General features: G+C 35.1%; 1 protein-coding gene across 1 annotated transcript in view; it reads left to right on the top strand.

The window, feature by feature from the left end:
• Positions 1–25,528, top strand: part of Robo1 (roundabout guidance receptor 1) — a 1,048,129-nt gene that overhangs the window by 108,947 nt on the left and 913,654 nt on the right. Inside the window, 1 exon segment of the mRNA NM_022188.3 lies at positions 18,095–18,232. Within this exon segment, the coding sequence (NP_071524.2) occupies positions 18,145–18,232 (88 nt within the window). The 5' untranslated portion in view covers positions 18,095–18,144.

Genomic DNA, 25,528 nt, shown 5'->3' on the forward strand with positions numbered 1-25,528 from the left:
TTAAAATCATGGTATCCAACTTCTAATTTGGTATTTCTCATACATCTTTTCTTAAAGTTTGCTTATTGACTTAAACTCTAGTCCAATCTTTTTTATTATTTAACCTTTTTATTTACTCTTGATTTTATCCTCCTCCCTGTCTACCTTCTGACTGTTCCACATCCCAAACCTCCTCCCTCTATGCCACCCCTGTCTCCATGAGGATGTCCCGAACCCCCACCCCCACCCTATCAAATCTCCCCATTCTTTTCCATTTAAGGTTTTCTCCTTGCTATTCTAGACTATATATGTTGGTGAAAGATCATTGTGTGATTGGAAAAAATGATGATTGTTTAGTTTAGTTCTTACAATTGCGTTGGTCAAGGCAATTAGTGATGTAGTTCAAGTCACTGAACTCATAATGATACTGTATTGTCTTAATAGTTTTTCAGAAATAGTTTTCAACCATCATTGTCATCTCTCTTATTATTTTATATTTTTCCAGAAGATTTTGTTGTGCATTTTTAGGTACCTAAGTGTTTTTAGTATTTTATGAATTATTTAATTCATCTACTATAATATTTCTGTCTGTAAACATTATTTGTTCTAAAGTAGATTTTACGTGTTAGTCTGTCTTATTTCATATATTCAGTATTTCTATATAAAGTCATTTTCTAACTCAAACTATATACATAAATGTCCGCATGAGGACAACTGTACTTATTTGCGGGGGTATGGTAGCATATGGGTGCACATAAATGTCACAGCTAGATATCAACCTTTAGTGTCATCCCTTAGCAGCAACTATTATATTTTGTTCAAGACAAAGTAGTAGTCTTTCAACCTGATTTGTCCATTTTGCTTGACTGACTGGCTAGAGAACCCTAGAGATTTCTCTATCACTACTCCCAAGCATCTGAATTACAAATGTCCACCCAATTATGCACTTTAAGTGGCTTCTGGGAATCAAACTAAGTTCTTTGGGTTTGACAGGCAAGAACTTTTCAGACTGTTCATTCTCTCTAGCCATGTAACATTTACTTTTATACTACTGCAAATTAATTTCATAGGTGTCTTATAGAAATTCTATTTTTTATGCTTTTTAACAGAATCTAAATACATTTATATTTTATCTTTAGATTGATATAATTATTAATATGGATTATTTTAAATCTATTATCTTACTGTTTCTAATTTACACATCTGCAATAAGTTCTTTACCTTTGCTATTTTTGCATTAATTTTTAGTAATTTAATATTTTTCCATTTTGATTTTTATTATTTTTTACAGTTTTAGATATGTAAGTCTTGTATATTGACTATTCTTATATATCTGCTTTCTATCATTTTTGTGCTCTGTCTTCTCTCCCCACAGTCACTTTTTTGTGCTCTTGTTTATTTGTTTTGTTTTGTGACTCACGAAGGTTAGTCACAGTCTGTGTGACAGTTGGCTTGGAACTATACATTGACGTTTGGTGGGATTAGCCTCAGATTAAAAATTACTGTTAGTGATTCTTCCCCACAATCAATTAGAAGAACAGTAGTCCAGAGACAACGTATAGGGACCGACTGAGAATCCATTTCATAATTCAGTCTATTTGCTTACATATGTAAATAGTTATAAACCCAAATAGGTAAGATTAAAAGTCACTATAGCAAAGCATGTTAACAAAATGCATTAATATCTGACATAATCACCAAAATTCTTCCCTAGAACTCATTTCATCTTGGAACAATCAAATTCAAGACAATATCTTGCTATGTAAATCCCAGCTCTTGTCTTTTTCTCATGATCTATTCACATCATTTTCCAGAGTATTAAGTATTACAGGTATTCACCACAATGACTTAATAAAAAAAATTACGTTTTCTGTATTCAGTAAAAAATTCTTCATCCTGTTCTTTTCAAATCTTTCCTATATTTCACTCTGAATTCATTTCAACTGACCCTTTTATTCTAGGTATGAAAGAAGAGACTATAACTTACTTTATATAATCTGTGATTACCAAAGACCTTGCATGTTTTAGCATCTCTCTGGACTTTCCTTTTACACCTGAATACTCTTTCATCCTGTGTATTCATTACATGCCCACTGCTCTACCAACGGACAGTGGTTGCCTTTAGTTTTTGTTCAAATAATTGTTGCAATCCTTTTAGAGTATGACTTTTATGCCTCATGAATACCTACACCATTTATGCACAGAAGTGACATGATATCTGGTATAAACCATTTAAAGGGAGGAGGCTTGTTTTGATTGACAGTTCTAAAGATGTCATTCTATACTAGCCAGGAAGCAAAGCAGAACCTTTCACGGCATGGAAGACGTGATCCTGAGAAAGAGGAATCTAGGAAGGAGGAAGGACTGATCGCAGTGATCCTAGTGATCCAAGATTATACTATAACTTGGGCGCTTTAAATGCAGATTTGGAATTATAAGGAAGTCCTTATTGGTTCAGAGTGTTTAGTTGACAGTGGCAATTACACTATGAGAACCAAGTCAGTACGTTGTGTTTATTTATTAAGAAAACTATTTAATTTAATGGATATAAAATTGTTAAGGTTTACTCCAGAAGATACATTTTAAAAAAACGTGCAAGTTATTTTATAGATGTAAAAGCCTTAGTTCTTTCTTGAGTGTGACCTGACCCTGAGGCATCTATCTCTCGTTCACTGTCTGTTCTCATACACAGAGCAATATTTCTCAAATTTACTCATGCTTCTTGTCAACATATCAGGCTGGGTGTAATTCAAAATGATAACATCCTGAAACAGATGTGGCTTGAAATTAAATTGGTTCAGGGCTTGAAAAGCTTAATTTCTTGAGAAATATCAGAATTTCAGTTAACATGATATCAAAAAGAGGCTAAAGGGATTATAACCACTATGGCCATATTTTGAGTTAAAATGTGTTTTGTATACATGGTAAATCTAATAATAATCTCAATAAAAATACAGCCATCTTTCCAGATAACCAATTTGTAAGCAAATTTATGCAGCTCAGATAAGTTGCACATCAAGTACTGTAGATAGTTGAAAACATACGTATTTTTCTTCAAATTTTGTAAAGAATACTGCCTATATTCTTATATAATGAAATGAAACTAATTGATCAATACAATATCACATAAATACAGCACAAATGGGATTCAGCCTCAATACCCCTCTTGGTTTTAAATCATGTGGACTTTTATTACACATCAGCCTCTATAATGGTTGTAAATATTCAATACCCTGGTTATGAAAAACATGTCTCAGGGCTGTAAAATATCATGTTCAATTAGAAGCTTCCTCTCCCAGGAGTGCTGTGTATTGTAGGAAGCATCCAAACAGATAGCCTGAGTCAAAAAGAATTTACTTTAGAAATTAAAAGAGTCCCAGAATATTTCCTCTTCAAGCTACTTAAATTGCCACGTTTATGAAAATTCATTTTTATCAATAAACAACCCAAAAGAAATAGATAAAAATATGTACTGGGTATGATTGATCCTATAGTCCAATTAAAAATAATATGTCATAGAATACACCAACTTGAAGTTTCAATTTAACTTAATTTTAAAGATCAATGCACAATAAATGAAATATTCAAAGTTTTTGCTACTTATCTGCTAATATTTCAGTTAATGTTTATATATGTTAACTGACCCTGTAAATTCTTCTATTTTTCTTTATTTTCAGATTCAGAGAAAACAGATGTCTGAAACATAAAGGTTAAAATCACTTTAATACTCAAAAAATATCAGCAATAAAAAAATAGTATTAACCTTAGCAATGTAAAGACCAATTTTCCTACAAGGTATTTTTTTAGTTTCCAATAGTCCTAGTAAGTAATGCTTTTCTCATTCCAAAATACGGATCTAAGCTTGTTTTATTAAGAGTTATTGTAAAGAAGAAAGAGACGTCAATGCTTGTGGCATAATGAGCAGCAGTATATGCCAAAGGTGGCCATTTTAGCCCCAGTGGCACCTCTAAAGGAAGGCTGAGCAATAATGGTGAGAAATAGGAGGACTAGGATCAGTATAGGTGGGCTAGGATCATGCATGCTGGGTACCAAATACTCTTGTTCATGTTCTAGAGGTTCAAACTTAGCTTCTTATACTTGCACAGCAAGTTCTTTTCAAAATGAGTGATTGTCTCTGCCCTCGTCATCTTTACTGTTGATGCTATTGCAATAATGAAAGTAAGGTTAGTGACACAATGTAGTGATTTTCTCAAATTCCAGTATTTTAAAAAATTGCATTGTTTTAATATAATGGTGGGATTGTAAAAGTTTCATATATATATTTCACCCCTTAGGAACTAGAAGGTATGAAAGTGAAAATCATAGCAAATTTTGTAAAAGAAAATGCAAAAAATAACAAAAGGAAATCAAAATTAACTCTGCTAAATAGTTATTCTCTTATATTTAAGATGAAAATGTTTACTGAAAATTTGCACATGAAGAAATTTATGTATAATTTGCTGAAATATGGTAACTTTCAGGATGAATAATTTTCATTTTCTAATTGTCCACTAATAATAGAGTGCTTTATTTCTGTTTTGTGAGTTGGCATGTTCTGTTTTACACTATTGATTTACAACCGTATGCTCTAGAGTGTTAGTAACTATAAATTTATTTAGAAATGGGGTTTAGTGCCAGTAAATATATAATACCCCTTTGCATAAGAGATCATCTTAACATGGTCTTACTGTGTCTTATGCCTACATTGATGTCCAAGATCTGCACAACCACTGAAGGCCACAAGTGTGTCAGTGGTCTGTGCCACAGCCTGAAACCATGCTGATGTCTGTGGGCAATGCTGGTACCAGGGAGCATATGTTTGTCTGTAGCCTGTGCTGCCTCATGGGTGAGTGGTGATGTCCCTATCTGTGCTGCTGCTCAGGGCCATGTCAGATCCGTATTCCTTTTGTAGCTGGGTCTGTGTTGGTGCCTTTGGTCTATATTAATTTTGAAGGACACATGTATGTCTGCGGGCTGTGACACAACCTGAATTAAGGATGACGTTTGTGGACCATGATGACACAAGGAGCCACATTCATCTGAGTGGCCTACACTGTCACGTAAAGCCATGGTCATGACTGGGTACATGCTGCCACAGAGGGCCATGTCTAAGTCCACGTGGCAAGGTGTGTGCTGATGTTCGTGGCCTATATTGCACCTGAATATCAGATGGATGTTGGTGAATCTAGCAGCCATGTTGAACTCCATCATCTGAGATGCATTGGGACCTTTATCTGGGTCTGTGGCTCTATTGCAACTGGCATCCCTCTTCATGGGTTGTGCTGACACAAGAAACCAAGTAGAACCTTATAATCCATGCTTTTGTAGTATGTGAAGAACTAATCATCTAATTTCAGAGTGATATTGATGACTGCAGATGAAAAAACCTTACCTCCACCCCACCCCACTTTACCCTCCCTCCAAAAGCAGCCTAGACAGAGAAGCATCGGAGAGAACTCTTCAAATATGTGACAGGATTCAGGGGTGTCACCCTTCATAGTAGATTACTTGCAGCAGGGGTGTGGGAAGGACAGGACTCGGTTCCATTGAGACTACTGAGAGTTTGGCTATGCCCAGTGAGTATTGAGATAACACAAATCGGTTGTTTTTCCTGGAGTGGGTAGTAACAAGAGTGAGGGACTGGAAAGAAAATATGATGGGGTATATGATGTGAAATCCCAAAGAATCAATAAAAATGTTATGTTGAAGGAAAGAGATCATTCTAATTGTTACCTTTAGTCAGTTAATTTGCTCTTCTAGATCTTCACAATGAAGCAACTCTTTTGTAATTATATCAACCCTGTGGCATATTGCATTATAGACTGGATATATCTTGGCTTCAGGCCAGTCTGAGTGATTCGATAATGTTTTGATCATTTCTGAGTCATACTATTACTAGCAGAGAGATTCGTACGTCAGGAAAGCAGAGATAGAAGCAATTTGGAGGAAGAGCATCATTTCCAGGAGCAGAGTGAAAAGACAAATTTACATAAAGTTCGATGTTGGATGCCAGGCCAGTTTTATAGATGCCAAATAAGTAAGTCTGCTTTGCATTAGTATAAAGCAATACATGAGACAGATTTATAATGAAGGAAGGAGAGGTTTTGTTGAAGTCATAGATGGAGAGCTTCAATGTCTAAATTTGGAGGGTTGGCAGGAAGCACTGGTTAAGACATTCATTATCACTGGGAACCAATAGAATGAACATGTGGTAGAGTAAGTGATTGCAGCAAAACCACAGCCCGGAAAGAAAGGGCAGAGACAAACTCATAAATAGAATCTAATCTAAGGTCCTATAAGAACTTGTTTTTAAGTTAACACTCACAATAACCCAAGATTCTCTCAAGAGTCCTCACTACTCAAAGGCATATAAAACATCCCATTGCCGTCTCTTTGGAGAGTAACTCTTTATCATATAAATCTTAATCACCACCTTCAAAACCATAATGATATGACTGTACATGAGGGCAGCCCTTAGTTTAAGACCACAAAGTGCACATGACAACATGGAATATGAAAAGTACATACAGGTAAAAAGCAAGCATGAGATAAAACAATATTCAAGAGTTGGCCAGTGTGCATGTACAGGTAAATATGAGTATAGTTGTATATTAATATACTATATATAATAGTATACATGTCTATTTTTATTTAAAGAGTTGTACTGAGCATTAACAGCCAAAGTACTAAGACCTTGAAATCTTCCTCATGTCCTATGTGATCAGTATAGTTGATCGATGTTTTTTTGTACGATGCCATATAATTCAACTGTAATTGTAACTTTATATATGTTTTGCTAGTGTGGATTATTTTAGATGACATTTGGCAAATAATAAGTGTTACAGCCATCATTGATTTTGTGTTTAAATGGATGTTCTTTTGTTAAACTAATAAATGGTTTTTCAGGTGGGTTGGTAAGATTTCATTAGCTCAATGAATAAAATGAATCCATAATTTAACTGCATTTCCCTCCAGATGCACTGCATGACCGGGGCTTGCCTTTCATCTTACAGAGCAGCTGTGAAATACTAAAATCACTTGGGTAGTAATTGGGTGTTTATCAGATTCTTGCTGAAAGGGAGTGAGACAGTTATCGGACACAATTATCTCTGAAAATTGAATCGTCCATTTCTGGTCCTGTGGAGGACATTTAAAGGAATACTGAATGGTTTGATACTAAATGCCTTTCGAACCCTTTGCCTTCTAGAATGTATGCCACACGATTACCAGTCAGAAAAAAAATTTCTCCTTTTTCATTAACCATCTTTTGTGTGAGAATCTTTTGTTATTCCTTTGTGCATGTTGACATTTGGAAATTACCTGTGACCCAGTCTTCTGCTACTTCCTTAATGCCATTCTTCCTATAATAAATTAATAGTCTGAAATGTAACACTTGCTCACTCTGTGCTCGCCCTGCTGCTATATCTTCATAAACTAGCCCAACGCAAGTGAAGGCAATTGCTAAGATTGACTAGGCTATATGTGCATTTTGGATGATGATATCTCTAGAGCTATTTGTTCTTAAGTAATTGAAAACTTTACAGCTCATTTAAGTATTAATGTGTAATATACTTGCAGCTTAGAAATTAATACCATTCTTTAGTACAAAGACATAGTCATTTAATCACTAAAAAAGCAATCCCCATGTAAGAGTTCTAAATTTAAAAGTCACACCTATTTAAAGTGATGCTGCAACATGTTTTCTAATGGTATTGAATGCGTTTTAAATCCCCATCCATACTCAATGATGTGTCTTTGATATTGATTTGTATATAAAGTAAACACAAGTAAGAACAAAAATTGAATATATCTGGACAATATTGACAAGAATAGTTGAAAGAGCTCTCTATTCATGTGTGATGATTTCTTGTCAATATAAGCAATCATCCTAGAGGGTAATCATGAATGTTACAGAGTTCATGTTGGCACTTGTGCTACTGTGCAAGTAGGTTACTTCAGCTTTGTGTTACTCTGTCAATTCAACCAATGACTAATTTAAAAAATATTTAGTGCTTCCTCCATAGCAGGCAACGTGAGAAATTTAAGGAATATCGTATGAGAGACTGGCGAAACCTCATGAATAGTATTATCCTTCTTCAAGTTCACTGAACTTGGGTCAAAGAAAATGGTCTTTTTTCAAGTCAGTCTCTTTTAAGCATGTTTTGCACAAAGCTCATTAAAATTTCGCCTCACCCTCAAGTCACACTGCAGGTACCAAATATTGCCACATTTATTGATCTTTCAAAAGGAAGGCTCTGGTCTCCAAACCTTTCTAACTCACTACTTTGGCATAGAATTCCCTACTTTTCTAACAATACTTAAGTTGTTTGTCTCAATCCATAACTACTATTCTCAGACCCATTTCAGACATTTACATTGATAATAGACATTTTTCAGTGTTTCAGAAATCCATTATTTTGTTCTCTCTCATTTTAATATAGTCATAGAAAAATCCTTTCTAATCTATTACAGAAACACCCTCAGCTTTGTATATGCAACATAGTTTGCACAGTGCTCTGCATTATAGTGGGAGATCTGCCTCACTTTATCTGTAAGAGCTGCCTACCACCTTCCTCATTTTTGCACTATATGATGGCACTCAAAAGATTCTCAAACTAATTTACATGGACCAAATGGAAAAGGACAAACATAGGCATGACCACCTTAGTATATTTTTTTTTGATAATATGGTTTTGTGCTATTTTGAAATAATTAATTCTAATATAAAATCATGTTTCTTGAATGAACTCTGTCATTCGAAAACCTCTTCAGACATTCATATTCACTGGCATATGGACCTATTGCAGTGTGTTTCCACTTTAACTTTCCATTTACGTGACTTCAGTTAAGTTTTTAGTCAGATAATATACAATAATATTAAGAGACAACTTTTACCATCATGTTAAACGTAAGAGAAAGAGTCTCATGATATCTTCTGAAAGCAAAGGAGATTGTGCAGGAAGATTGGGTAGGAATCCTCACTTGCTGTAAACTCAGTTAAATCTCAAATTCCATAATTATTACATTCACTGCCCCATCTCTGGCCATTTTCCCTACTCTGTATTTTTTTCTCATTGTTAATTCTTACACTAATCTCCCTTTAAGCATGTTAAGTTTTATGTGTAACCTTAGAGAAAATTGTAGGACTTTTTTGTTCATTTTTCCTGCTTTGAAAGAAATCTCGCTTATCTGAGACAAGCCTTATGAGAACAGAGAGACTATGAATGTGTGTTTCCATGGCGTTATAGCTGGAGGATGACATTGTTCAGAACTATCTGTCTGCAACTTTATGTGCTTTCAGCTAGAATGCCCAAACATCCTGTGTCCCACTAATTTTCATCAAAATGATGAAATGAACAATAGGATTGAAGGTCAATTGGGCAGAGAATTCATCTGGCTGAGCTAATATGAGCAGAGCATTCTGAAAATTGCTTTTGTTTGAAAATGGCCTTCCTTTGTCTTGGTATACATGAGTGTACTTTTAAAGAACTACCATGGTGAATTGTACACTTACTCTGGAAAAAGTAGTTTTTGTTTTTATTACAAAATAGGAGAAGTAAGAAAAAACTTCTAGATGGTAAAAAATGTATTTATATGAATGTATTTGTTCAATTTTAATTCTAGAAATATGGGTGCTATCACTTTTGCAAGTCTTAGAACTTGTTCTGCCTATAGCCAGTTTGTAATTAAAGTGAAAAAACACAATCTTCATTTTACTGTGTCCTTTTGCAGATATGCAAGCAATACTAATGAACCTCTCGATGGTGTGGATGAGAAATTGATTTGAAGCTTTTTGCATTTACTTCTGAGCTCCCCCTTCCTTTTCTCTCTAAGGATTTGTGCAGTTTAATTTGCCATTGATTCTTTAATGATTGCAGTAGCCGCACTAGAGAAACTGGTGTTTATCTTCATCATACTCTGTGGGTAGAACATAGCACTTATTTTTATACATAGTGGCTTCTCCGTCAGTTTGATGATACGCCTTACTCAGCAGTTGACAAGCATCCTACTGTCTTATTGATTTTAGCCTTTAATCTTGAGATGCATATATTCACTCTAGGAATGAAATGCATTCCAAGTATCTAGCCCGTGGGTGTTAGTACTGCTTTAAAGCACCAATGAAGAGCTGTCTTCAACATACTGCAGGGAGACCAAGCATTAAGTATAATATTTAGTGATCATTAGCTTGAGTCCCTTGAGGCCTTCTCATAGTACTTTATTTAAAGACGTCAATCAATCTGGTATGTGCTTTGCATTCTGTGTTGGAAGAACGTTTTGATTCTTCATTTTCTGGAACAAAAATAAAATAAATAAAAAAAACCAATCACTTGTCCTTGAATTTCATGAATATCCTAAAACGGTTGATGTAGTAAAATCTTGCCTACACAGAAAGAGAGTAAGGCATTATATTAATGTTTCATATGGTTGCCCTTTGTATTTTTGTAGACTATATAAATACTAGTACTCATTGTCGATATTGGACTTTGAAATATTTTAAGCAGGAAAAAGTGATAACTAGTAGAAATTTACTTTGGTGGCTATGATAAAGTAAGATACATCTGCTGATTCAAAAACAGTAGCAATTGGTCTTTGGCAAAATGCTCATTCCCTCTGAATTATGTATGCTAAAGAGTCAGCATACGCTTTAGCTAAAAATTTGTACACCACAGTTAATCTTTCTTAACTTCTATCCAAATAAAAATCGATGATAATACACAAGGATCTCGTAGACTATTTTAAGTGTCATGAGAGGTTATGGAAAGAAAACAGAATAGGAAGGAAGGAAGGAAGGAAGGAAGGAAGGAAGGAAGGAAGGAAGAAAGGAAGTTTTCTGTAGTTTTATTTAAAAAATCTTTACCTGGATTTAACCACATACTTCAGCATACCAAGGATTTATAAGAATCTCACAGCATCTCATTCTTTCTATACAAAATCGGGTTTATCACTGTGCCCTGGGTTGCTTCCAAATACATTTGAACATCTCTGTTTCCCAAGAATGTGATAAGAATGATCTATGATCTAGTCTTTTCTGAAATTAATGGAAACTTATGATCTGCCCAAACAGAACCGTTGTATGAATATGAATGTGGCTGTGCATACAGAGCCAGAAACCTTTAGCAACAAGCTGACAAACTGCTGAGACAGCTGTCCCAAAAATATTCCCCCTGTTTTGGCTCTTGTTGCTTAATTTTTCAAGTTTTCATTAATGGTTTCGCCATTTTTGTGCATCTAAAATTCAGTATTAATTTTTACCATTTTCCTTAAAATTCTTTTTTGTTTCCAGTTCTTTTTATTTCACCCTGGTGTTTGGAACAAATCCCCCAAGTACATAAAGAAAACTGGGATGTTAATAATTTTACTGCTAAGTCTAGGATTTAATCATTTAAGGCTTAGGACAATTTTGACAATTTTGTAAAGTATAGTATTTGTCTGCTTTGTCATGAAAGACTCCCCTAAATATATTCTGCACTCTTTAGTCAAATATAACATGAATGAATTGTAAGTGTTGTTAAAACACAAAGGGAATTTAATGGTTTAAACAATTCAATCCTAAGACTGTGCCTTAAAGTATTCAGCTTTTACATGCAGACGATTTTCAAATAATAGACTCTTCCTGGGAGCCAACAATGTAAGAGATTGGTAATATTTTTTCAGTTTTCTTTGTCTATTTGAAGGCATTAAACCTGCATTTTGTAAGCTATTACATTCTTCTAAATTCTTGCTCTTTCAACTTAAATGTGCATTCAGTGAGATAGAAACACTCACCTATTCATTAGTAGCTCTATTGCTAACTCTAGACCTAGACACACATTATTCCAGAAAACTCTAAAGTAATAGTCAATTAACCAGTAGCTTCTAAAAATTTCTCTTATATTTGGCACAGAAAGGTAGATATGTGAATACACCACACGCAAGCACACACACGCACACACAAACACATACTATACACACACAAACAAACACACACCATACACACACACACACACACACACACACACACACACACACACACCACACTTAAGCAATATAAATGCAGCAGTGCATTATTTCTTACTGGCATTCCTTTTCCTAGGTTGCTATTTTTGAAGCATTGAAAACACCACCAAGAAGATATTAACATTAGTCTCCATTTTCTGCCTGTCAGCAAATTTCTTCCATTGCCTTGCTATATCTTTAAAGTTTTTTTCCACTTTTATCTATTTACTTAGATTTGCTCATGAGATCTTAATAGGCTGCACACATGATTTTCATTTTCAAGTCATCAGTCTCTGGCAAGCCTAATCTTCTACATTCTATTGCTCTGTTTATAAATCTAAGCATGATTCTGGAAATACAAGATCTTCAAAGTTGTTTAGTTTCCCATATCACTTTTATCATTGAGGGGACAAGTAGAAAAGAGCAAAATAATTTGCATGAGGATTATCGTTGGATAATTATAAGAAAATCCTTAGTTATTTTTCTCTACTATTAACACCTCAAAACCAAATGAAAACTTAATGGGAAAATCAAAAACAAAAAACAAAAACAAACAAAAGAAAGATGAAAATAGGTATTGGACTCTTGGTTTAGGAAGCAACCATGCGAACGGTTCTTTTGAGAGAAACTTAGAATACATGCCCAATGGAACACTGAATAGATGTAGTTCTTATGAAACTTGTTACTTCCTAGCAATCTTAGATAATATTCAACACAACAAGATTTTCCTAAGACAAATTAAAAATTAGCTCTCTTGAAAACAAAATTAGAATGCATTATTAGATTTTTCTTTAAATGTACCTTGACCAAATCTATACATGGGTGCACATGCAGCATATCACTCTAATGATAAAAAAGTCTTTGTTTAAAGAATTTTTATCAAGATTGGAGTAGATGTTTTATACCTTCATTAACTTTTCAATACTGAATTTTAGACATATTCTGAGTTCATTTGTTTATGTATAAATCACATCTCAATAAATGCTATTAATATAAGTCACAATCATAAAATCAGGCAAATTAAGCTTCCTAAAGCACTATTTAAATGTCAAGTAAAGTGTAACTCCAATCCAACTTCAATGTGATCACTGCCCTCAGGTGAGCTCATCAGTTGCCATTTGAAACTGACAATGATCAAAATACCAATTTTAACTGATATCAGAAAACAGAGCATAAACTGTCACAGTCACCTATGAAAATGGTGTCAGTCAATTATGTCCTGGTATTGATGATGATGATCATGATTATTACTTTCCAAAACTGACGTAAAAGCAATTAAAAGAGCAAATTTTTTCCAAAAGTGAAATAATATTGCTGAATGATAGAACCCACATTTACATTCAAAGAGTTATTTTAACCTCCTGTACTTGCAAAATACTATCTTATATTACTTACACATACATATAGTTCACAATTAAATTGCATTTTAAAAATAGTTAAATGGACTTTTACCCTTAAATGAGTTGTTTTGTGTTAATATCCCAAAACGTGTTTAGTTGCCAAAAAGGCTACCTTCCAGCCTATGTGTACTTTCCTATAGAATAATGGCTTAAATGTAAACCATTTAAATGTTTGTCAAAGTCAGCAAAGGGGCTGAACCTCATTAAAATCCCACATCACTACTCCAGAAGAGACAGAATCAAATGAAAAGACTAGGAAAGGACAAGAAATGTTTGCAAGAGTTGAGGTTAACCAGTGGGTTGTTATTTAAAACATGAAAAGAACACAACAACATTTCAACCTCCCAAACAAGATAGTAAACAAGAAAAATAAATAAGGAGTGAGCCAACCTTTTTTGGTATGCATGTTTTTGGTGAACGTAACCAAAATGCCAAAACATGCTCTAAGAAATCAGACACCACTCACTGCCCAGAAATGAAAATGTACACTCCACCACAATGTTCACAGCACTCACTGTATTTCATCCTCTTCCGGGTCACACAGGATGGACAGCATGCAGACCACTGATAACACTAACTGTTGCCAAGGTGTACACTTTTGTTTTGCAATGTGGCATCATCACCACATTGAAAGATGCTTTGGCAGGTTTTTGAACCAACTTAATGTTCCCATGTAAAACAGCAACCCAAATTCTTATTCAATCACACATTTGAATAAATTTAATTGAGTTAAAATGCACATTGAAAACAGGACATACAGAATTCTGCATGTGGATGTGTATGGCAACTTCATTCACAGTTGCCAAAACTCAGATACAACCAAGGTGTTCTTAAGGGAAGATATAAACAAACCATGGGACACGCTGATAATGGAATGTCACTTGATGCTGAAAACACAGTGACTTCTCAAACCATGGTTATGATCGGATGAGAAACGTCACATTCAGAGAAGTAAAGGAAGCGAGCCCGTCTGACGCCCTCTGCACCGTTCCATTATGCTTCTGTGAAGTGCTGAAGAGGCACAAACACAGAGACACTGAAGCAATCAGTGTTGACGAAAACAGAGATGGCAAGGCTAATCTTTGAGCGTGTTTGGAGAAAGAAAACTACTGTGAGGGAAAATGTAACGGTGACAATGGTGACAATTGTTTTATACTTGACCATTATGCCAAAACCTCAAGGTTGATCATTGTATACCCTGTGGCCTTTGGGGGTAACGGAGTGTCCGTCAAAATATAATGTCTCACTGGTGTATGCTAATGGCAGAGGACATGTGTACAGCACAAGAGAGACCAGAAATGTCACCCTTGGTCTTCCAGTTAATTTTGCCGAAAATGTAAACTGCTTCAAAACATTATGTATATTACTTCATTTTTTCTTCCTTTTTAATTGAAAATGGATTCTTCTCTCACATAATGTATCCTTCTGGCCAGTTTCTTCTCCCTCTGCTCTTCCCAGCTCCTCACCACTACTTCTCTCCCCCAGAACCATTGCCCTTCCACTTCAGTTAAAAAAAAAAGAGGCCTCAAAAGTCAACAACCAAATATGGCAAAACAAGATAAAACAAGGCAAAGGCCCTTCATATCAAGGCAGGGTAACTTAACAGGAGGGAAAGAACAGGCAAAAGAGTCAGACAAATGCCTGTTTCCGCTGATAGGAGTTCCACAAAACTACCAAGCTAACAGCTATAACATACATGTCAGGGGTCCGGGACAGATCATGTAGGCCCTAGCCGCTTCAGTCTATGTAATGAAAATTCTGTAGTTGATTTGCTTGGCCATGTTCTCCTGGTATCCTCCTTCCCCTCTGACTCCTAGAATCTTCCCTTCCCCTCCGCCAAGGGACCAGTTGGAGACCTCCATTTTATACTCTTTGTCTCCATAATGGATTCGATATCTTAAACTTATCTGATGTTAGTAGGCAGTTAATATGTAATGTAAAATCATTTGTCCCTAGTTGATATAAATTTGTTTCATTTTATATAAAAATACAGTAGAGATTTAAATTAATATGTATCCTAGAGTAATACAATTTGTCCAAGTTAAATCAACTAGAATCTTAGTAAACCTAATATTTAAAAAATGAGTATATATCAGTCATACTGAAGAAAAACTTCAATTCTGGTAAAGACAACACTATAATTACACACAGCAGTTCTCAACCTGTGTATCATTATCCATTTGGGGGTCACATGGCCCTTTCCCTGGGTAGTCTATAAAAATATCAGAAACACATAAAATTTACATTACAATTTATATAATAGCAATGTTACAGTTATGAAATAGAAACAAATTTATGTTTATATTTGGGGCTCACCAATACAGGAGAAACTATTACAGAGTCACAGCATCATGAAGGTTGAGAACGACTGATTTTACAAGTAATCATTTTTTGTTTTCAAATCATCAACAGTTCATATAGAATCATGTGCACTTTTGTTTGCATCCGAGTTTGAGAAAAGAAGTGCTTACATAAGTTTAAGAAACCAAAGATTTGTTGTTTATTCCACAACAGCATGTCTGATATCTACAGCCCTCTGAACTAATCCAATATTGGAGAAGAAATGAAAATAGAAACCCCTTAAGCAAGCACAAAACTGTAGGGAAGGGAAATGTGATAGGAAAGCCTAGTGACGCAGAAATACCCAGGATGCACCTTACTTAGACACTTTCTGAAGAAAAGCAACCCTTCTTCGCTTTAGGAAAATGACTTCCACAGAAAATATTGAGTGGGCAACCTGAAGCAGAGCCTCTGGGACGAACCAGCACCAATGAGATTTTCACCTCTGTCTGTGTCCATCTGTCCATCTAATCTATCCCTTGACACTCAGCGCATAAGGCATGAAAGAGAAGTAGGTGCTGAATACCACTTATGATTGTCACACCAGGGTCAGGGCTGTATTAACAACACTGGCCTCAAGACACAGACGTGCTTAGGACGTGTATAAACATTCTAGCAGATACTATTTATTGGAGGTGGAATTCTAGCTCCGGGAAGACATGTTTACAGAATTCTTGAGCGAAGAATACATCCCCAAACATACTAAAGCGAAGGTGGATGGGACAGCGGTTGGCACTTTGCTGAGGAGCCCTGGGCAAATGAGCTCACAGTTCTTTTTTTTTTTTTAATTAACTTGAATATTTCTTATATACATTTCGAGTGTTATTCCCTTTCCTGGTTTCCGGGCAAACATCTCCCTAATCCCGCTCCCTCCCCTTCTTTATGGGTGTTCCCCTCCCCATCCTCCCCCCAACAATCTAGTTCACTGGGGGTTCAGTCTTAACAGGACCCAGGGCTTCCCCTTCCACTGGTGATCTTACTAGGATATTCATTGCTACCTATGAGGTCAGAGTCCAGGGTCAGTCCATGTATAGTCTTTAGGTAGGCTTAGTCCCTGGAACCTCTGGTTGCTTGGCATTGTTGTACATATGGGGTCTCGAGCCCCTTCAAGCTCTTCCAGTTCTTTCTCTGATTCCTTCAACGGGGGTCCTGTTCTCAGTTCAGTGGTTTGCTGCTGGCATTCGCCTCTGTATTTGCTGTATTTTGGCTGTATCTCTCGGGAGAGATCTACATCTGGCTCCTGTCGGTCTGCACTTCTTTGCTTCATCCATCTTGTCTAATTGGGTGGCTGTATATGTATGGGCCACATGTGGGGCAGGCTGTGAATGGGTATTCCTTCTGTGTCTGTTTTAATCTTTGCCTCTCTATTCCCTGCCAAGGGCATTCTTGTTCCCCTTTTAAAGAAGGAGTGAACCATTCACAATTTGATCATCCGTCTTGAGTTTCATGTGTTCTAGGCATCTAGGGTAATTCAAGCATTTGGGCTAATAGCCACTTATCAATGAGTGCATACCATGTGTGTTTTTCTGTGATTGGGTTACTTCACTCAGGATGATATTTTCCAGTTCCGACCATTTGCCTACGAATTTCATAAAGTCATTGTTTTTGATAGCTGAGTAATATTCCATTGTGTAGATGTACCACATTTTCTGTATCCATTCCTCTGTTGAAGGGCATCTGGGTTCTTTCCAGCTTCTGGCTATTATAAATAAGGCTGCGATGACTAAAGCTCACAGTTCTAAGTGTTACAGAAAGCACGGCGGTGGCGGCGCTCCCGCAGATCAAATGGCCATAGCCGGGTGCAGATAAACCTACAGTTGTAAGTCTTTTTCTCTGGGGTTTCTCAGCATATCGAGTGTCACAATAGATTAAGGTTAGAATAACTGTAAACAAGGAACTCCCTGTTTAGTATTAGATTGATTTAACTGTTTTCACTAAAAATAGTGTTAAATAATTGAAATTATTTCTACCTCCCAATTTGGGACTCTAGACTATATCTTCATTTCTCCCCATCCCTTCCCACCCCGATATGTGTGTACATGTTAGCATATGTGTATCACAGTCTGGTGTAAAGATTACAGAATACAACGTTTGCACAACACATGGGTTCTTGGAATTGAATGTAGACAGGATTTTTGGTATCACCTCTATTAGTCAAGTCATCTTACTGTTCTCTTTTCTGTTATCTGTACCATTATACCCTGGAAAATTCTTGTATGGAAAGAACCACTCCCTTTATACTGTGGTGAGTGAAGCTGCATTCATTTAAAAATCATTTATCATCTTATAAGTGAACTATCAAAAATCTATATGAACTACAGAGTTTTGAACCATGCTTTATGTATTCCATTTACTTCATTTAAAAGAAATAATTTTGTGATTTTTTTTTATCTCACCAGATAACATACGTCTGTATCGCTGACTGGTGTAATGTAAGGGAGGGGTAAAGATGAAATGGAAACATCTTCCTCTTCTGGTCATGATATCTCTCCTCACTCTATCAAAAAAGCATCTCCTTCTGGCCCAGCTTATTCCAGGTAAGTAGGATGCTTTTCTCTCATCAATGTTAAACCGGTATTTTTTTTTTTTTTGCTTTTAAACTCTTCTATATCGTATATGTCCTAAACAAGATGTTTTCATGTTTTGTGTAAGCTATATGTCTGTGTGAATGATTGCTTTAGGGTATGTATGTGGTGAAAAGTTTCATGACAGAAGTGACCATTTGAATACAAAGTCCTTCAAGAAAAGCATAGAGTTATAATACTTAAGTGAATTGGGTACCAGAAGAACAATTACAGAAGAGAAAGTTGTGCAATATAGGAGAGAGAGAGAGAGAGAGAGAGAGAGAGAGAGAGAGAGAGAGAGAGAGAAAGAACAAGGCTTCCTTACATAGAAGACATAGAAGTACCTTAGAAAAGGGATATAAAGGTAGAATGAAAATATCTTTGGAACTGGCTACTTATCCAGTGGAACATTGTCAGAATGTGATGATAACATGATACCCTGTTGCTTCTGTAGTTACCATTGTTGTGGGTGGATTTAGAACACATTTCTTTGAATACACAGTTTTGTTAATGAAATTAAAATAGTATTTTTATAAAATGCCTTAACTGTACTATTTGGTTGACTATTAAGCAACTCCAGATTTATGGTATAAAACTAGAAAAATAGAATAATATTATATCAAAAACAACCATATTTTTCTTAAGTAAAACAATTTGGGAAACAATTGTTAATTAGAGTTTATTTAATATCATGCCCTAACATAGTCACAATATTTTGAAAGGTTTTGTATACAATGTGTTATCAATAGTATGATGTTTCTTTCTATATTTAAACACTTATGGAATGTGTGTAGATTATTATACACTTCTACATACAAACCCAGGGACTAAAAAATTTCCAAGGACATCAAAGTCTTCTAATACTAGGTAAAGACTGGCATTTCAGCTAAATGATTAAACAGTTCATAAATAAACAATAAAAGTTTCGGTATTTGTTGAAATATATTCATAGGATTAAAATATATAGTATTTTAGAAATATTTGTGCTGGATTGTTCAAACATACTGCAAATTCCACACATTTGTAGTTTGATCTTTACTTAAGTTTTCCATTCTTGCTATTGGTTTATTGAATATGGATAAACATTAGAACGTGAACTATCAAAATTTAATAGGAAGTCATTAGACATGTCTTCAAATATTGGAAATGTATCAGAAATAAGAAGTTTTCTCATTGTCATGGAAACACTGAAAAGAAAGATGACACATACATCAACAGAGGTTATCCACAGATAATTATCCTTGTTACTCTTACAATTATCAGTTATCATTAAAGTTCATAACTAGTTAATAATTTTCATGTAAACAAATTTACTTATGATTAGCTATTAATAAAACTTATGAGTTATCAAATAGAAATTAAACAATATTATACAGATAGAGATAGAGACAGAGACAGAGACAGAGAGAGACAGATATAGATGTAGATATAGATGACATAGAAGGTAGAGATAAAGCTAACATAGATAAATACATAGATTAGATATAGATATAGATTGATATAGATAGATATAGTTGAGACACAGTGCACAATATGGATAACAGTTCTACATGGCATTAAGGGAGTATAAGTCTTTTTTCTATTAGATATATATTTTCTGAAAAACATTTAAAAAAGAATTCTGTTATAAGACTCATATAAAGGTCTGTGTTTACAATAAAACACTTAAAGCTGCAGAGAGTTTAAAATACATAAACATATTGTCTGGCATAATATATTTCATGTCACAAATGAGATAGGTTGGTTCTCAATTAAAGAAATAACAAAGATATTGGTTACAGGAGCTTATTTTAAGGCAGCTTCTTTATTCGAAGAAACGGGTATCTATGAATGGGATCCACACAGTTAAAAATGACTATTCTTCTGTCAAGATCATAGAGTTCAAAATTATTTCAAAGTCATTTGTCTGTCAAAAGAAATATGCTCTTACCTTTTCAAAGGGACCCCCGCAGAGCAGTAGTCATTTTGATAACTACCTCTGCTCTGAGCTCTGGGTTCAGGATAAGAAGGTTAGGTAATCTACTGAAAGGACCCCTCATCTTCAAGGTGATGCTCCCTCATTAACGTCGCACAAAGTGAAGAAGAGATCTTGCTGTTGTTCTGGGTTTATTATGTTCTTTAAGTCCTGGGCCTGGAATTATCAGCACATCTCAGAGCAAGCAAATATGGGGCTAGTTATAAAGATCAAACATTCATATCATTGAAAGAAACTAGTTTCTAATTCAAGTAATTACTTTCATATTCCCTTAAGAAAATAAGCAAAATATTTCAATAGTGACATAAATAAAAATGTTTTAACTGCTTTCAAAGAAATAATAAGCAAGATATATATATATTATTGCTGAGATCTAGTAAATAATCAGCATAGGATGAGATCTAATAAATTATCAGCATAGGTACATAACTGAGGAAGATATATTAGACTTAAAAGTGTAAAAGGACAATTAAATACATTCTCCAAATAGACTATTCCAGATGTTCCCATTTTAGTTTATTTCATTATAACCCACTACCTACCTCCTCTTCATTTAAGCACTGGTAGACATTGATTTAACTCCCTATTCATGTTTAATTTATATATAAAGTGTGCATAAGTCAGCCTAGGTTATCTCTTGAAGCACATTAAGCCTTAGCTACCTCGCATGTTCCTTTAATCGCTGGAAATGTGGAAGTTTACAGATTTCCAAACTTCACATTGTGAACCTGAACCTTAATTGCAACAGATGTCAAAAAGACAGTAAAGACACTCAATAAATGAAATGGTTTAAAATTACATATCGTAAACCTATGGTGAAATTGAATGCGAATTGTTCAACTCCTAAGTTTAGCTTTGCAGTGGGAAAGCACAAAGAAAAGCGTACAGTGTTCTGTTCATGTATGAATACATTAGACAGTCCACTTCAGAGTCGGCCGTGATTTATTCCTTTTACTCTTTACTCTGTGACTGTATGGCCGTGTTGTCCTTCGTTAGTGATGCAGGTGCTGACAGCGTTATTTCCTTTGCCCTGGCTCGTGTCAACAGCCTTGAGTGTGAGATTTTCTGAAATGATTAACTACCTCCCCTCCTCACCCGTCTGTCCTCCAACACTTCAGCACCTTGGTATTATACCCCAGGGATGGTAATTGCTAGGAACTAAGTGTTATTTCTGTCTCATTTAGGCCTGTAATTGTAATGTTGCAGAAAAGAAGGCTTTTTATAAAATACAGGAAATCAGTTTGTCTTTTCTTTTTTTTATTGGATATTTTTTATTTACATTTCAAATGTTATCTCCTTTCCCAGTTTCCCATTCATAAAACCCTTATCCCATCTCCCCTCCCCCTTCTTCTATAAGGGTGTTCACCCACCCAACCACCACCCCTTCCTGCCTCCCCACCCTGACCTTACCCTACACCGGGGGGTCCAGACTATACTCCCTGTTTATTCTTTCTTAGTTTTCACACTGGAGTTTACCTATGAAAAACTGGTTTTTCTGTTGATATTTAAGATTAGATAAGTCATTTAAATATCTCTATATAATTAATATTTTAAAAGTGAAAGAATGGGATCAAAAGATGATAGATAAACTATGCATTTCCTTTGGAACTTTTAAAAATAATTTTATACATATTTATGCACAAGAACATTTTTATCCCAAGATTTGATTATCTTGAATGATAGAGTAGCCATGCCTAGTGACTAGTAAGCATGGCCATTTAGAATCTATAGAAAGAATATAGTTGTATGTCACTTTATTGTTTTATTTTTAATTGCACTATCTACTTAGAAGCAATCAGAACCATGTTAATCAGCAAAGTTGTTTTTTTTTTTCTTATAACAGTCTATCTTGCATTAGAACACTGAACATACGTGGATCTAGTTCCATTATGCAGCAAGGGAGGCATCCTGAGCTGACCTTTTGGTGTTTTAAATCCTAACACAGACATCTCTGCAGCTAGAAAGGTTTGTTGCTGCACTGTTTGGTGGGCAAAATCAGAAATAAAAAAAATCTGTCTCTGAACACACAATTTTACAGGCATCTAATGAGTTCAAATCGTTGTTTGACCATAGAAAATTGGAAAATAATCCACTTAGGCACATTTTGAGCTAGTGTTAAAAGTATGTTAACTACACTTAAAGTATTTACTACCTGAGGATCTTCTGTTGATAAGTTAAGGAAAGATATTATCAAATAGTCAAATTTATGTATTTGTTTTTAGTTGTTTTGGGGGGGGCTTGGGATATTCATATTTCTCAGGTTGAATCAACTTCTTAGCATTATATAGGACCATGTAAATATTCTTCAGGAAAGAATATCTTGCTCCAAAATAAGTATTCCTGTGTTTTAATTTCCATTTTACACAATTTTGATAGATTTTTCTCAAAAATCAATTGTTAAAATAGTAATATATTTTATTTTAAAGTCATAAATATGCTTAACCATGGTACTTCTGTGATTTTTCCTCTACCCATAGTGATATATTTGTCTTAAATATTTGACACTTGATAATACTGTATGACTCTTAATTATAAAACTTTTTTTTAAATCAGCCTAGTGATAAAATCACATCTCCCTTCATATTCAAGACAGTTTCTACATGATTCTTTTGTGTTTTTTTTAATTTTGCTTTTTGTGTGTATAATTATTTCCTGCTTCTTCATTTAAAGGTACAATCCAAAACTTTTGACATCAAAACAACATATTGTAATTCATTTACATTGAATTGAAGTTAAATTTTGTGCAGAGACAAATATGTACTTTTTAGTTTATATGAACATAGTAGTCACTGTAAGACTTGTTTCTTACAAGAAATTTGGGGAGTATTTGGGGACATTTACTATAGGAGACATAAGCCCTTTTCATCAATTTTTTTCAGTTTAGAGACATGTCATAAGCCCAATAACTGATTCATAACTCAGGAAAAATAATAAATAGTAACTAAAAGTTTAACAACTGTAAGAATAAAACAGAAACTTATGGCAAGAATCAAGCTGGGATGACAAGCAAGGTAGTTAGCTATAGAAAGAACCACATAAAGAGTACTTCTGTATTTCCTAATAGTACATGTAGCCAGCTTTTTGCTGGAGTCCAGAAAGTCCCATATGAGATCAAGGGAGCTTCACAGAGCGTGTAGAGACAACATGGTAATAACAACAACGAAAAGCTCTGGAAAGTTCATGCTTACTGGGTGCCTCTTTAGGGCCAGGCAGTTTGATGGACGGTTTGATAGCTTTAGAATACTTGTAGAAAGATGGGAAGCTGTAAGTGGAGGATGAATGTAGGATCAGGCCAAAGGACAAAGCCTTGTGTATAAGAAGGCATCGTGCTCATTTTACGGACTGTTCTCCAATTCTGTGTTTCTTTATTATTCACTAGTAGAAGGCCTTATTTGTTTGAGCACATAGTGAAGGAGTTCTGCAAATGTAACAATGAATCTCAAAGTGTGCATTGTAAAAGCATTGTAGATCATGCTCAGGAGCTTACCCTGTGATGCTGATTAATAAGATGTTAAATTTTAAGAACAGCAGAAACTAAGAGTATTATACTATTTAGAATAATGATGCAGAGGACAGGGGTTATATTCTTCAGGGTACAGCAACTGATAAGTTGTCATCCCATAGTAAGTCCACCATGCTAATGAAAGTCACCCTAATTAAAACTCAGTGGGTATGTGCATGCATGCACACGCATGCACACACATGTGCAAACATGCGCCCCCCTTCATGCATAGGAACACAATAGATCAAGTAGGCAGATCATACACTAATTTCCTTATTTTATTGATTCAATAATGTTCTTTCAATAGCTATTTATAAAATTGGTCTATAACTTTGTGGACAACAGTATGGATTATATATCTTTTTTCCATATGAGTAAAATATTAGAATTTAATTTACAACTTATTTTCTAATCATAATGAATTATAAAAATGATAGACCTGAGACTAGACTCCCAAATACATTCAGTTTTGTTCCTGATATCTAAAACCTCACAGAAATGTTTTATTGAATGCGTATTTCAAACTTATAAAGAAGTAGAAATCATAGTGAACAATTCATTTTGATTAAATAATAGAGATGAAAAAGGAGACTAAATTTATAATAGATTTTGAGATATAATTTCCAAAGAATTGAGTGATAATGAAAAGCGAGATAAAGAAAAGAAAAATGTCAAGTACGATCCGTAGATGGTGTCCTCCAATGACAAAGCAGGCACTGAGTGTCTTGGAGTGACTGGACTTAGTACAAAGTGTCATTAAATGTTCATCACCACTCACAGATTTCAAAATTAAACAGCGTGTGACTATATAGTTGTGGAGTCAGTATTTGGCTTGTAGATTTTGATAGTCTCAGTTTCATCATGAGCTCAAATACTCCTTATATTCCTCACGCCCACATTTACATATATTCATTTACATGAAGAATCTGCTCCTAGCTTTTGTATCAGTATAAATAGCAATACTCTTTGTATACATTTCACTGGCAAGGACATTCATAAAGGTTCATTATATAAGAGCTGAGAAAATATATAAAGAGACTAAATTTGGTTTAATGCTGCCACTCAAGAATTCTGCTTTGTACCAGATAATATATAGAAATTCTTCTTTTACTTTATCTGACTATTATGCCCCATGATACAGTGATAAAAGCATGTACATATTCTGAACATTACCAAGAATAAGAGAGTCTCTCCTTGTGAGCATGCAGTTTGGAAGAACAAATACAAAACAGAGTAATCAGTGCTTGTTACATCCTGGCACCCATCCTTCAGGTGAAGCTGTGGTCTAAATAACTAGAGAAATTGCCAGCTGTACTTTAATTCTGAATATTTTGATTAGCCTTGGTTTTCTAGTGTGAAGCTCTATTTAATTGTTTGAGTAGACGCAAGCAAGCTAACAGAGTTAGCCCGAAGACACTCAATGCAAAAACTTTTATTAGCAATCTGCCTCAGATCGCAGGCACATTCTGTCTGACGCCACGGCCTTTGTGATGAAACTGGTTTGAAAAACCACATGTGCCACCACACGGGCTCCCTAATTAAGCCATCAGAATTCACCACAGCAAGTGGAGTGCCTCATATGGACTGGTATAAGTAATTTTTGTTTCTCTATTGCTTGGTTAATAGAAAAAGGCGCTCTCCTAGATGATGAGTGATAGAGTCTATGTGGTACAGCTGTTGTAATTATGCCTGAGGACCGAGGAAGTCGTTGGTGGAAGAGCTCTCTATGTGCCTTGGACATGGTCATTACTTCAGTCAACTGCTTTTCCCTGCGTTCCATTGAGCCTCCATT

Source organism: Rattus norvegicus, chromosome 11 (genome assembly GCF_021556685.1).
Source record: "Rattus norvegicus strain SHRSP/BbbUtx chromosome 11, alternate assembly SHRSP_T2T, whole genome shotgun sequence".
Classification (NCBI taxonomy): domain Eukaryota; kingdom Metazoa; phylum Chordata; class Mammalia; order Rodentia; family Muridae; genus Rattus; species Rattus norvegicus.